The sequence below is a fragment of the Acanthopagrus latus genome, chromosome 1 (genome assembly GCF_904848185.1).
Source record: "Acanthopagrus latus isolate v.2019 chromosome 1, fAcaLat1.1, whole genome shotgun sequence".
Classification (NCBI taxonomy): domain Eukaryota; kingdom Metazoa; phylum Chordata; class Actinopteri; order Spariformes; family Sparidae; genus Acanthopagrus; species Acanthopagrus latus.
Genome location: NC_051039.1, coordinates 29,330,538 through 29,345,103, shown reverse-complemented (window position 1 = coordinate 29,345,103; position 14,566 = coordinate 29,330,538). Strand labels below are relative to the sequence as shown.

General features: G+C 41.8%; 1 protein-coding gene across 7 annotated transcripts in view; it reads right to left on the bottom strand.

The window, feature by feature from the left end:
• LOC119026073 (VPS10 domain-containing receptor SorCS1) overlaps window positions 1-14,153 on the bottom strand; it is a 183,179-nt gene extending 169,026 nt beyond the window's left edge. For all 7 annotated transcript variants that reach the window (XR_005077035.1, XR_005077036.1, XR_005077037.1 and 4 more), the window contains exon 1: window positions 13,118-14,153. Coding sequence is in view for 3 of the 7 variants with exons in the window: in XM_037110191.1 (XP_036966086.1) it covers window positions 13,118-13,837 (720 nt within the window). In the remaining 4 variants the exon portion in view is untranslated. The remainder of the gene's footprint in view (window positions 1-13,117) is intronic.
• Window positions 14,154-14,566: the final 413 nt, after the last annotated feature.

The window sequence follows — 14,566 nt, the reverse complement described above, 5'->3', positions numbered from 1 at the left end:
CAGCTTCAGGATGGAATCCTTTTTTACCACAAGTGTAAGAGAACTATTGTAAATGTTGGCTAAACTCAAATGTATCTTTTTAAACATGAGTAAGGGGTAAAGGTCATTGTTCGGCCACTATGTGGAAAAAAAGCGCTGTTACTGAAGGCTTTGGTAAAATATTAAAGTGGCTGGTAGATGTTTCAACATAATGATTCACTACTACAAAGTAAATTGATCATCTGTTTTAGACAGTGGAGTGTTGAGGATGAGTTCTGGAGTCTCACAGCCTGGAGAATGAAGCTGCTCTATAGTCTGGTGTTATGTCAGTGGAGACTTCTTTATCTTTTGCCAGATGGCAGCAGGGTGAACAGGCTGTGGTTGGGGTGGATGTTGCCTTTGAGTATCTGTTGGCCTCTGTGCAGACATCTCACTTAACCAATGTCGCTGACGCTCTGTAGATGGGACCATGTAATGTTCTGGGCGTTTTTAATCACCCGCTGTGGAGCCTTCCTGTCCGGGGCCATGCACGAACCATGCAAGTGTGTGATGTTTCCAGTCAGGAAGCTTTCTGTTGCTCCTTTGTAAAAGTTTACCATAACTTGCACCGGAATTCAGCCCTCCTAAGTTTCTGTAGGAAGCCTTTTCGGTGCCTTTTTAACCAGGGTGGAGATGTGTGATGAGAGATGGTAATTCCAAGGAACCTGGTTCTCCACAGGATTTCATGGCTATGGTGGGTGGACCTCCCCCGGAATAAAGTCATGCACATTCTAAAGGTAAATGCATCAATCTTGTGCACTTTGAGATTAAAAATAACAAAAATAATACGAAAAAATAAAAATAAGAGGCTATCTCATAAATAGCATGGCAATAATTGTGAACTAATGGGAAATTTAAAAAGTAGGAAAAAATCAAATATAACTCCAAGCTTTGGCTCTGCTGTCAGGTGATTAGTCCAGTCGTCACAATGTACTCTACTACACAGCTCTAGCTGTACAATTTTAACACAAGACTATTAGTTATGATCAATAGTCCATATCAATGTATTGCTTTTAATCTTGTAGCCTATAAGTTCTGAATTGTAACTAAACCTTAACTGAGAAACCAGATAATCACTGACTCGATTCAGGAGCATGTGTGCCTGTGAGTGCCATCTTGACTATAAATTGACTACTCTGTGTGGATGAGGTTGCTGGAGTGTCATTTTGTCGAGTGCACGTGAACGGCATACACACACACAACGCGGGAATCATTCCGAGCCGTGGTTCATGAGTACACAGCTTCCCACTGGCATTTGTTGAATATAATAAATAAAGCAAGTTGCATTTCAGTCTCGTGTTTTTCAGGCACAGAGTCACACAACAGTGCTGCCTGGGAGTGGCTGGTAAATAAAATACAGAGAGAAATAGACTAAGTACTGCCCAGCTAGCTTAACAAAACCGACAAACAGACTGGAGAGAGACTGAATACAAGCTGGTACATGCACTTAACTTTACTGTTAGAGACAGCTGTTCTTGTAAGTCTTTCTTCCTATTATTTTTTTCTTTCCATGACCAGAAGATATAGATAATTCCACCTCATTAAAGTTACACTGGCGCAGCTTTGATATGAGGGGGAGGCAGCGTAATGTGCTCGTACAGCAGGGCGCAGGGGGGTTGGCTGACTGGGGAGTACAGAATGCATTGCTGAAGCAAGGGTGCAAAATGTTATGTTAATCTCCAGCGCTATTATGAGAGGTGATACATATGTTTGGATCAATATGAGACTATGATGCAGCAAATTAGACTATGGTGGGCTGCATGTCTATTAATTAATGGGAAGCATTGGAAACTGTAACTGTAATCATGCTCCAGCTCAGCTCTCACTGATGCACTGATGTATGCCGATGATGGTGGCATAGTCTGCATATTTCAAAATGGCGTTCCCTTGATTCCTGAAAGTAGAGCCATTGCTGTACAGCGTGAGCAGGAGGTGGCTGAGCACGCAGCCACAGGACTGTCAATCCAAACCTCTGAAAATTCCATCCGGTTGTTTAGTCATGCTGCTGCTGATGACATCAGACAATTCCTGCAGCGCATTTTTGGAGTTCGCATCTGGTTGAATGTACAGTACAGAGTAACTTAAAAAAATCACTGGTGAATTCTCTGGGCAGATAATATGGTCGACATCATTCAACATCGGGTGAACACCGTTCCATCCACTTTAACCGCTTTGAGCATCAAGCATGATTGACGTAGACACAGAGCCCTCCCCTCCTCTTACCAGAGTGCTGCGTCCTGTTGGCTCTGAATAAGGGCTGCCCATCCAGTACAGTTTCTTGATCCAGGATGTCAGGGGTTAACCATGTTTCTGTGAACCTCCCTCATTTTATTCTCCTGCGACCGGGCATTAGCCTGGAGAAGACTCGGTAGAGAAACCCCATGTGGGGTCGTCTTAGCTCTGATGCCACCTCTTTTTCCTCTCTTCCTGGGGTGGTCGCAGCATTTCCAATGTTGTAGTGCATCTCAATCATAGGTAAATTGTGTTTCAGTAGAAGTAGCCATGGATTCAAAAAATGATATTAAAAAAATGAAGCGAAAGTAGAAGGAGCTACTGGCTGCCGCATCTACACACAGATACAAAAAATACACACATACTGAGAGGCGGGTGACAGTGGCTGGTAGATTCGCATTTTAAAAAGTTAATTCCCTACTTTAGATTGAACTTTAAATGCGAAGACGAGTAGTGAGGCTACAAGGTTCAGACACAGATCCTCTCCAAATTACCGTGTCACGGTCGTCCTTGGAGTAGGATGTGAACAGGGAAAGTGCAAAGCCAGTTGTCAAATGTGTATTAATGAGGAGGGTGAGGAAAGGAAAGGGGGTAGGTGCAACAGGCTGAAGAAGGTGAGAGAGTGTAGGATCAAGAGGGCAGCAGCAATATCGAATAAAATATAAAGTAATGAGATAGACAAAAGCACAAAGCTATAACAGCTCTAATGGATGCACAGTTTTCAGACATTAACTAAAAAAAAAAAGGGAGACGAGAACAAGAGTTTCCATAAACCATCACCCTCTTTAATGACCTCCTATATAATCCACACTGTGAGCAGCTGAATTTCTCGTGTACAGCACAAGACGAATCCGTGAAAAAATAAAGGGGCTGCAAATGTAGTGGGCTGAGACAAAAGACAAAGCAGAAGTACTGTCACTGCGCGACTGATGAAAAACTTAAAGAGGGGAAACTCAGAGGTGGAGGATGATTGAAGAGGAGCGTCTGAAAGCATGTATCTTCAGACTGAATGAAATACCGACTCATTTACAAGCTTTTCGCGTGGGATTTTTCTTTCTAAAAAGAGAGGGGACTGGGATCCTACTTTGTTTATGGGCATATGCAGCCTGATGGCAAGTAAACACTGCTCACTGGACCGTGACACCGTCCGCCTGCCTGATCACTCCCAGGCACATACCCGAAGGATCGCTTAGCCCACACAGTGGCTTCAGTTATGCTTGTTGCCTCAATGTGTCTTTTCCTTTTTTCTTTTTTTTTTTTTTCATTCTCTCCTATTAAGTAACCGGTCTGAAAGCGCACAGATTAGGCCACACTCACGTTACAATTGGATGTTCGCAACCTGATTTGGAAGCTCACAATGTGATTTGTGGCGTGACCTGGGATGACTATTACAAGGTGCATGGGAGCGAGGTGGAGGGAGAACGGGTGGAGGAGACGCAGAAAGAAACATGGACACAGATTTAAGAAAATAAAAGCACAAGAGAAGGAGAAGCCTCTAATGAAGACCTTTAACAAATGTGACCAAAACCACTCATAGAGATGTTACTGGATAACACTTGCACGTCCACACTGTTGGCTCAGGTGTCAGATAATGTAAACCTATTATCTATATTGTATGATGGATAGCCAGACCATTAGTTGGCCCAATAGTATTTATATTTTAAATTCAATCGCCAAAATGACTGCAATGATGACTGTCATCACCCACTATGAGATGAAATTTGAATATGGAGGTTATTTATGTGAACACAAAGTATTTATTGAAGCTTTGCTACAGTAAACTCGCCATGCTCTCTATATACACATTATGAGTCCGAATCATGATTAGAACTGATAATGTGGACTAATCCTGATTAGCACTTTAGGACTCATAAAGATTGTGTGAGAGCTGTTTCTGGCGTTCTGTCTGGGCTTACAAGTGCATATGTGCAAGAGGTTAAGATATACGGGGCGATGCTCTGGAAAAGCCAGTGTGTGTGGCAGCCGTCATGCTGTCTCCAGTGTGCTGCATAGTGTGTGCATGACATTACAATCATGCTCACTGCGGCAAACTGCTGGATGAAAAACATAAAATCTTACTTGGTGATGCATGTGCAGTATTCCTTCTTTGATGACACCGTCTCAAAAACAGCAAGACTTCAGCTATTCTTCTTTGTAGGCTGCCGAAGTTCAACATGGACTCCAGGATACTTCACAACTTCACAACAACAGTGCACAACTGAGGCAATCCCAGCTGGGTGAATCACCACCTGGTACGGCAGTCCTCAGCCACAAGGCATTACAGAGGGTGGTGAAGACTGTAGCAGTGGTTATACCATGGTCTATTCCATTCTCCATTCTGATAGGACACCTATGAAACTAAGAACTGCCACTAAAACTGACATTATACCATTCTAAACTGAAGAACTACACCCTGTATCTAAAATCAATAACAACAGCAACACTGAGTGTAGTTCTTCCATGTCCTGAACAAACTGATACTCACAAGTACCACAAGTGATCACGTCTCATCCCATTATTTTTCATGAAATCAATCTAACATTGATTTGGGGACAATTACATGCTGGTTGGCGAGCAAGTCCGGTTGTTAAACAAACCATCAAATTATAATTGCTGTTAATCAGCCGTATGCAATGTTATCTATTTTACATCTTTCTAGTATAACAATAGCTTTCCAGCTCAAAGCTGAGCCAAAGGCTTCTATGAGCTGAACGTACTAGTTTATCTCCTGTTGCTACATTGTATCTAAGGTTTGTCCTATTTACTGGAGCAGTGAACAGCGTTTCCATTACATAAGAACCTTATGGGATTAAAATGATCGCTCCAGCTACTAATTAAACCCTCAGGTGTTGCCCTTTACGATCCTCCCCTGCGCCAGTCTCTTGTCTAAATGGTCACAACTGGCTCCAAAAAAAACGAGTCCTCAAGGTATAAAATACAAGTCCACAAACCAGTGGGTGATGTTACAATTGGCCAATTGCATTATAGATACATCATATAATTATTTTATTTTATTTTGTACTGTCTCTAGGATATTCCCATATTTTAACTCCTGCACTGTTTGTTTCTTTGACTTGGATCCTCTTATTCTGTCTCCTTTTTCTGATTTGGCTGATTTTCTTTTATACATTTAGATGAGCACTGCTGGAGCGAGCCTGAGAACGAGAGTGATCTACAAATATGACAAATGACAACGAGTTAACACAATTTTATTCCATCTATTATAGTGAGATATTTCAGTTTGGAACAGAGACAGAATAATAAATATAGGACAAACACAGCTCCATCCATACACCTATTTGACTGAAAATCATCTAATTCTAACATATTTTTTAACGTGTTGTCGTTTTTAAACAAGATAACAAATATGTTGCAGACACGACAAACTATCAGATAGTAGAGCGCTGTTCATCTCAGAGAGGAGAGAGTTGTACTTTCCTCTAACCTGACCACTTTCTCCTGCTGCACAAATCATGTCCATTTACACGCGTCTGTCCTGAATTGCAGGTTTGATTTCTGCCATCTCGGATGAGCATGTTGTAAATGTGTTCAGTTTATAGCTCATCCTGCAACTCCATGTGGCGTTGACAGCCTTCAAATGTCTGAAAATTAGCAAATTATGAAGGCTGGATGGTGCAAAGAGAATCCCACAGCACAGCATCGATGTGACTTTGGTGAAGCAAATCAAGGATTGGCAGTAAATTGGGCGTTGCCATGGCTATGAGAACGCACACACAACCATACATCCCCTCACCAACCAGAGAGGAAGTGTGAGACTGTCAACTGTGATGAAATACCTGATTGACTTTTTCACAACACTTCAAAGAGCATCATGTGATTGACTCCTCATTAAGTGGCGATAAAATCTTTTGAAACATCACTCAAAAATCTCTAGAGTTTCACTTCAAAATGTTATTGGACACGTTTCAGCAGGACATGTTCTATGTCTCTGGAGGAATTAAAGCTCAAGAGTAAACTTGTAAGCCTGGTAGACAATATGTCGGCCTGAATCCATCTGAGTGACGGAGCAAAGTACTCAATGCCTGACATTTCATAATGTAAATAATACTGTCCCGGTGCATGTCGTACATCCATTCGATTAATATGCCACCAGCCCCATGGTGAGTCTGCTCTTTGCCTGTAACCTTTTTCTCAGAATCTCAATGCTGCTCCTCAAGAGCCAAGAACACAGCGGGTATCTGATCGGTTTTGGTTCTCTCTCTGTGTTTCCATGATTATAGATGGAGGCTCTGATGTGCCTCTAATTTCTGGGCCAGAGATTAGAGATTGAATTAGTGAGTTCAGCAACTTTTTTCACAACCAACAATTGACATCTTGGCACAGGATGAGTTTGCGATTTGAGTAGTGCTGTCCGGTGTTGCAGCACTGGGTTAATTGAAGCCTCATGTACATTTTTTCAACTTTGGCACTCCTCAGTGGTAGTGTCAAAGCAGGGAGACAGCAATACACACCAACAACCCCCATGGATCCCACTGATAGACAATGAGAATAACGGCATTAAACCAGAATACAGTCTGTACCATTAACCAAGTGTCTAACATTACAGAAACTGCACTGACTGAAGTAAATGATGGCGTCACACACAATTCTACAAATGCTGGCTAAGAAAATGTTACTGTAATCATTTTACATTCCTACGAGGGATGCACAGTATCTATCAGTCAGTACTGTTTAATTTATATCATGTCATTTATTCTGTGAAAATCAGTGAAGACTGTAGGTGTAAGCAGGGACATTAATATGAAACCAGATTGTTTTTCTTTGTCCTGTTAATGTAATGTTGTTTTGAACTACAGTAGGTGGCGGTGTGCCCCCTGTAGGTTGGTTTGTGAACTACGTCAGATATGTGATCGCCATGGTGGGCTTTACAGTTCCAGGGGAAGAAAACACAATGTGCAATGTGCAACACATGTTCTGCAAGTGTTCAGAGGAGACAAGTACAGATTATTAACTTATTTCCAAACGTGAAATTATTTGTTACCGTATTAGTATTGGCCATCAGAGGAGGGCTGAAAATAACCATATTGTGCCTTATCAATTCCTTCTAATAACCAGAGCCTCATTTTCTCCTCTTTATATATTGATATTTTAGGACATGCCATCTGTAGAACCATGCAGTTAGCATTGCTTTAAATATGCATGTAGAAGTTTAACAATAGCATGACATAGTTTTATAATTGGAAAATCACTTAATATAACACAACCTTCAAGTCATTGTCCTCTTTCAGCAGGGGTTGATTACATTATTTGTGTCAAACATCTAACAAACCCAATAAACCATCAGACTGCTTTAAATCTCTCTGAATCAAAGGGATAGTTGTGATGCCCATTCATACAGTTAGAGCAAACCTATGGTTTATTACAACTACTTTTTTTTTTCATCTTTATTTTTGTAGTCCAGATAATCTGTTCTATCATTTATATAAACACTGAACTTATCAAAATACTTGCTGTGGTGTAAAAATACTTCCATTAGACAAACAATTAGTTAATCATACAGGTTGTAAACATGGAAACAGTTAGGAGATTAGCTTAACACTTTTTTCTGAGATGAAACCAAAAATGACAGCACGGTTGATGTCACTTACAATCCCACTGTAAATATTTGCCTTCTTTCATGACTGTGTCGAGTGTGGTTGGTCAAACCAGGAAATCAGTCTGTAAAAAGTCTGGGTTATATTTTTTAATTTATCTTCAAAATAACTGTAGTTAACCTAGCTTTTTGCTAAAAAAAACTTTTTGTTGCCCCATTCAGTGCAATTATTTCTAACAATGTCATTGCGATCTGATTTCTCAACAATTACTTTGGAGAGTACAAAGCTACCATAACTGAGAGAGCTGATGGCCTGAGCTGCATAAAGTTCTAATAAACCATAGTTTTCCAGTATCGGGAGCGTGTTGGGAGCAATACATATTCAGACAGGAAGAGCTGCCTAACAGGCAAAACACAGGACAAAGACAACCTCCTGCTCAGCACAGTAGATTGAGAGAAGAGCATGTTGTGTTAATATATCTGTAAAGCCATGAAATTCTGATGTAATGGCTGGCCATAATTTCACTACTCAGATAACACTGTGTTGTTTTGTTTATTTATTCTTGTATTGGGGAATAATGCAACATCTAAGGCTAATTAACTGACAGCTAAAATTCAGATGAAGTCAGTTAAATGGCAAATGTGACTGATAACAAGAAAAGAATATGTTCACCTGCAACTATTTAATACAGACTTTGTCATTACTTAACCTAAAGGTGAAATGATTGTGAAATAAAATACATTTTTGTTATGCTGTGTTTTTGTTTTTCATATCATATACTTATTCAATTTATGTTGAGATTCAATTCAGCCTCGTGTTTGGGAATGCAAAGTATTGTAATTATAAATTAAAGATGATGCTGTAAGGCGCAAAAATCAGATTTGTGGTAATGTGTGATTTACTTGAAATAAATGGCAGAATTTCTGACTGTTTAACACTGTTTTATCCTCCTGGTTCTGAAGGAGATGACTGTCTCAACTGGAGAGCGATTCATTCTTTCAATCTTTCCCCACCATCACTACACTGCTGTCCACCTACACTGCCGAATGCAACAAGCTTACCACCAGTTCTTGGGGAGCTGTCAAACATCTTCATTGAGAATGTAGAGGAATCGGTTACTGAAGCAGACACAAAGGAAAGGTTTTGAGAGAGTACCTCAGCTGCAACTAACACTTATTTTCAATATGTTTTTATCTGTCAGTTATTTTCTCAATTAATGTATTAGTTGTTGTGTATAAAAAATGTTTGCAGAAAATCTTCACATTTAAAGAAGCTGAAATCAGAGAATCTTTACTTTTCTTCTGAAATAGGGTTCAAACTGATTAATCAATTATCAAAATAGTTGGTGATTAAACTGAATCACTCACACAACTAATTAATTATTCCTTTCAGCTCTAGTACAGCTCTCTGCATTAAAAAGACAACCTGATTGCAAAGCATATCCTGGAATGTACTGAAAACACAGTTTGGTTTCACTTCAGGTAACATTCCCCTCAAGGGTGAGTCAGTTTTTGATTAAGCTGCAGGTCACTGCCTAATGCAAAGCGTGCGTCATGATCAGACTGAGGACTGCTGGTGGAAACTTTGACTCGAGAGAAGTTTGAAGTCAGAACGTTCACAGCTGAAGGCAACTCACATGTCAACGTGCACACTTTTATTCACACTTTTATTCACTTATTTATTTACTATCTCGTTTCTAGACACAACGCAAACACACACAAGAGGCATGATATACCAACTCCTCATGTCTTATTGTAATACCACGCACTATCGTTTGCTAAAGTCTGTCCATTCATCTGCTGTGTGTGTGTGTGTGTGTGTGTGTGTGTGTATTTACTCATGTTACGTTTGCTTCCCTGTATTTGCTGTACGAGGCTTACATGACTCCTGTGGCCAACGTTTCATGAGTCATAATTATAACCTCCGATCCAATCTGGCATACAGGCTTTCAGTAATGTGGAAATGTTAAAATAAAAACAAGCTTTGTAAATGCCTTAAAGGTGAAAATATTAACAGCAGTGAAGGAGGGCCTTATCTGTATGCTGTTGACTCATCTGTTTATTTATACAACAGCTCAGATTGTAAAGACTGAGGATGTCTGTTCCCGCTTATAGCAACAACTCTACATATTTAATCGCGATCGTCTCTTTTCGCACAGCCGCCAGTAAGCTGTGTGTGTGTGTGTGTGTGTGTGTGTGTGTGTGTGACTGAAAGAATAGGGGCAAATGGTTTCATAGCTCCACATCAGTTCAGATCACAGAATCCAACAGGGGTGCTAAATAGTAATAGGAGTTTTGTTTGGAGGGTAAACAAAAATTGGCAGAGGCAGAGAAAGCAAAAATAATCACAACAAAAAAAAGAAATGGAAATCTTGTTTCTGGCATTTTCAGGATTTTTTTTTTTTTTCCCACTTTTTGTTATGAGCTACAGTAGTTTGTTAAGCCCACAGAAACACCTGAGGCACGGGATGGAATTTCAGTCAGAAGCGAAGTGGAGGGCATGGGAGCTGGTGATACGTGTTTGACTGTAATTGGTTTTGTTACAGACAGGGCTAAGTGGTGTGGGTGTTACATCGAGCTGTGCAGTTGTGGAACAGTCAGGACACTGACTCATGGACAGCCCAGACAAATACACTTATTTTTATTCCTTTTCCAGGATCACAGTTGTGTGGGATTAAAAGACAATTTTATATGTTTTATTGCCTTCGATTCTCCGTCAATGGTAATCATATTCTGAATCTGTAGTGGAGGGAGCAGGTGTGTTGAGATATGAGTCCTCGCAGCAAGTAGATACATCTGAACTGTTCCCTGGCGCTTTTTGTTTTTAAGCTGCCCGAAGACTCCCTTCTTTCCATGCTAATTACATTTTAAAGCAATAATCTAAAATTGAAAAGACAAACGTGATGGGATACAACCTAAAGCCTGTTTGTACGGGTTTGGATTCAATACGAGACAAAGCCTCTTCCGTCTATTTTTTTCTCCTACAGTGAGTGACAAAATGCTGCATTAAAGGCAGCTGGTAAAACAAGCAATAAAATGCGTTGCACCACGGATGACACTGTGCAGAATGATACAATAACGCTCGGAGGAGGCAGGCTGCTCAGGGACTCAAACAGAGATTTCCTCAATATGAACAATTGTTGGTTCTCAAACATTTTCCAACATCTTTCAACCTCACTGTCCGAACTGGAATGCCAAAATCCCTCCTTTTCTTCCATATTGTGCTTTTAATCACAGGTAATGGGGGGACATTCTAATCAAGTCCATCAGAAGATGTGCTGCAAAAGGAAGCACAACTGCGAGTAAGAAGAGCTGGACTCAGGTGCAGGACATGTTTGACATTGTCGCAATGACGTGAAGGCAACGACTGACAGTGCTCACCTTTTGTGTTGTAGACACATTAATAAAACATCTGCATCTGTTTATGTGCAGCACAGGCCTGCGCCATTTGAAGTTTGATTTTTTTGTTTTTTTTTTCCTTCCTACCATCTCGGTGCCATTATAAAATCCAGGTGTGATGACTGACAGCGAAACAATCATTTTAAAGCAGAAAACACTTAGTGGATTTAATGATGAATCAGTCGTCATAGAAATAATCTACAACAGTTTGATCCGTGCTGGTGTTGTTTTTTCTAAAAGGTAACCGGCCTTGCAGTACTGTGGCGCTTTTTCAGTCTGCTGACTGTCAAAGCACTTCACAACACTTGTCACCTTCATACATTCACACACACATTCTTACATTGATGGCGGAGGCTGCCATGCAAGGTGCAATTAGGGGTTCAGTATCTTGCTCAAAGATCCTCTGACATGCAGCTGGAGGGAGTCGGGAATATTATGTTTGCAAAAATGCAAAACATTCTCTGATTCTACAAACTGTAATGTGAGGATTCGCTCTCCTTTATTTTACTGTTACCTGATTATATTTGGATTTTAGATCGCTGGATGGAAAAGAACTATGAAGCATCACAGTGGGCTTCACTATTCTTTACATTTCAGTCTAAATAATTAATTGAGAAATTGAGAAAACAATCATAAAATTCAGAGAAAACGTCATTAAATTCATCATAATCAAATTATTAGTTGAAGGCTGCAATATTTTTCACAACCTTACCTTTCTTTCTTTGACCTAACCTTTTCTTTTTTTTCCCACAAAACCATTTGTTTTTAAGCTATTAAAAGTAATCACCATTCTCAAACATTACACCTGAGATGCAGGCTACAGGCAAAAATCTGTCATCCAGACAATCCATATTAGTTTTTTGATCAGAACTGCCTCCTGTAACCTGCTCAGTGTAACACACAGTACACATGTGGAGCCAAGAGAGTACTGAGGTGTGACACCCGCCTCTAGTGCAGCTTCTGCTGTTCATCTGATTATGTCAAACAAAGAGCAAACAAACATTTTAGACAGCTTATTATCGGCTCTGGTCTAAAGCTCCTGTTATACAGCAACTTCACTGATCTGATCTCCTCATTCCTGCCTTTACATGAAAGGATTGAAAGCCGGCGAAGAAAGAGAGGCCACCTCGGCTCCAAAGTTTGCGGGCGTTCCAAGGCTTGTGGCTCAGGAAACCCGGCTTCAGAAAGGGGAAGGAAGATGGCTGGGATTGTTTAACCTGTCCCCAGAAACCTACTTGAAAATCCTGCCCTCTGGTCAGAGATGCTCCCTGCTCAACTTGAACAGCTTTAACCCGACATCAATTCAGCTGCTCAGACTGAAGAAGCTCCTGAGATTAAGCCCATCGCTCTTTCACACACTCCTCTACCGGTGGGCATTCTCCCCCTCTCCAAACTTAAAAGAAAAACAACACTGGCCAGATCAAAAGTGTGTGTGAATTTTGAGTCCTCACTTCAACTTGTGATCATCTAGAATCTCTAAAGAATTGGAACAAAGCACTGACCACTGTCTTGTGATTCCCGTGATGCTGTTCTGCACTACAGCTCAATATTACACATTATAATTATACTTAATACCCAAGTGATCCATCTTTGTCTTTGAAAACACAAATGTGGGAAAAGGTATGGTGAAAGACAGCAGCTTCATCCCATAATATCCCATTTGGGGGGTGACAATTTAATTAAAGTCTCCTTCTCTCTCTCTCTCTCTCTCTCTCACACACACACACACACACACACACACACACACACACACACACACACACACACATCTTAAACGCAGCAGAGGTTTGCCTCCTCGCTCTCGGGGCTGCTGTGTGCGCACCTGACGGCCAACACACTCGCACGTCTCCCTCCTCTGTCGGTTCGCGCTTATACGGCCGGTGGTGCTCAAAGTGCATATAGTAAAGGACTTACACTGCTGTTCTGGCCGGACCAGTGCACCATAGCCTGGTTGTGAGATGAATCCCCGGTCAAAGCGAACGTTGAACTGTTAAGTTTTAGCTCCTCCTGCCTTGGACCGGCGGCTCTCCTCTCGTCTCCGCTCCAGCGCAATTCAGAGCGCATCACTCTGCGCCCGGCCGCCGGGATCGTGCCCACTCCCGGGTCCTGACTCTGGGCCGAGCCGGCGGGTCTGGATTCATCATCATTACTGCTCCTTTTGGCGCGCTTTGCGTACCGGGTGGCGGAGGGTCCACCTGCGCCGTCGCGGGTCTTCCGCTGGCCATTCGTTTTGACGCGAGAAACTTTTACCTTCGCAAACTCGCTCTCACTAAATTCGCCCTTTGCGTGCAGCCGGCTGTCTGTATTCCTTTTCAGCCTCGGCTCCGTGCATCCTGCGCGCTCTGGACCGCGTTCAGCGGAGCCTCCTGCGCAACGGAGCCTCCGACTTTCGGCACTCGCGGCCCCGGATCTCCCCGGCCCGTCTCCGTATCCAAAAACTTCTCCCCTTAATTCCGTGGCAGCTTCGCGAAATTTAAAATTCGGCAGTAATTCCCGTGCACCCCACTTATTTCCCAGGTGGCACGACCTGCAAGTTATCTCAGCTTGAGCGGCGTGGGAGAGGAAAAGCATGTTGAAAAGCAGAAACCAAAGCGCACGGTGCCACTTCGGACAAGATATGACCTCCCTCTCCATTGCTGGCGGGCAGATTTGGTGTGCTGTGGATGCGAGAAGAGGTCCTGTTCCGCACTCTTCTCTTTTGTCTTCTCGGGGACTGAACTGACACTCGTCGACGGAGGAGGAGGAGGAGGAACTGCGGCGCAAGTTGTGGCGTTGCTCAAATGCGGTGTTGTAAAAAAAAAAAGTGCGGCTCAGTCTAAGTGGTCCAAGTTGACGGATTTGATCAAATCGAGCCCCGCACGCACGGAGGGAGGAGCCTCGGATCCAGACTGAGATAATGTTGGACCGTCTAACTTCGTATTGTTATTTCACACCATATGGTCGGCTATAATTAAAGCAGTCGGTGAAACACTCATTTTGTTCTACTGCTCTTTCATTTCTCCTCGCAGCCACATGCTCTGAGCGTCTATCCCTGGCAGTTTGTCTCCTAATGCAGATTATCAGCAGCTTCCTTCAGGGGAAAGAAATTGCTTAATTTAGCAAATGAAAGGGAATACTTTTCTTTTTTTCTTTTTCTTTTTCTTTTTTTTTTTGGTCTATGATGAACCTGTTTAGATTCAATCCTTTCTGGTCTCAACAGGGGTTTCTGCTAATTGGAACGTATATATGCGTTCCAGTTGAGTGCAGTGTGTCAGGGATGGAAGCTTCTATGATTTATTAAAAAAAAAGCAATAAAAAATTCAACAGCTAACATAGGAACATGAGATTTTTTTCTTCTACTTTTTCTTCCCCCAGCTCTTCCCT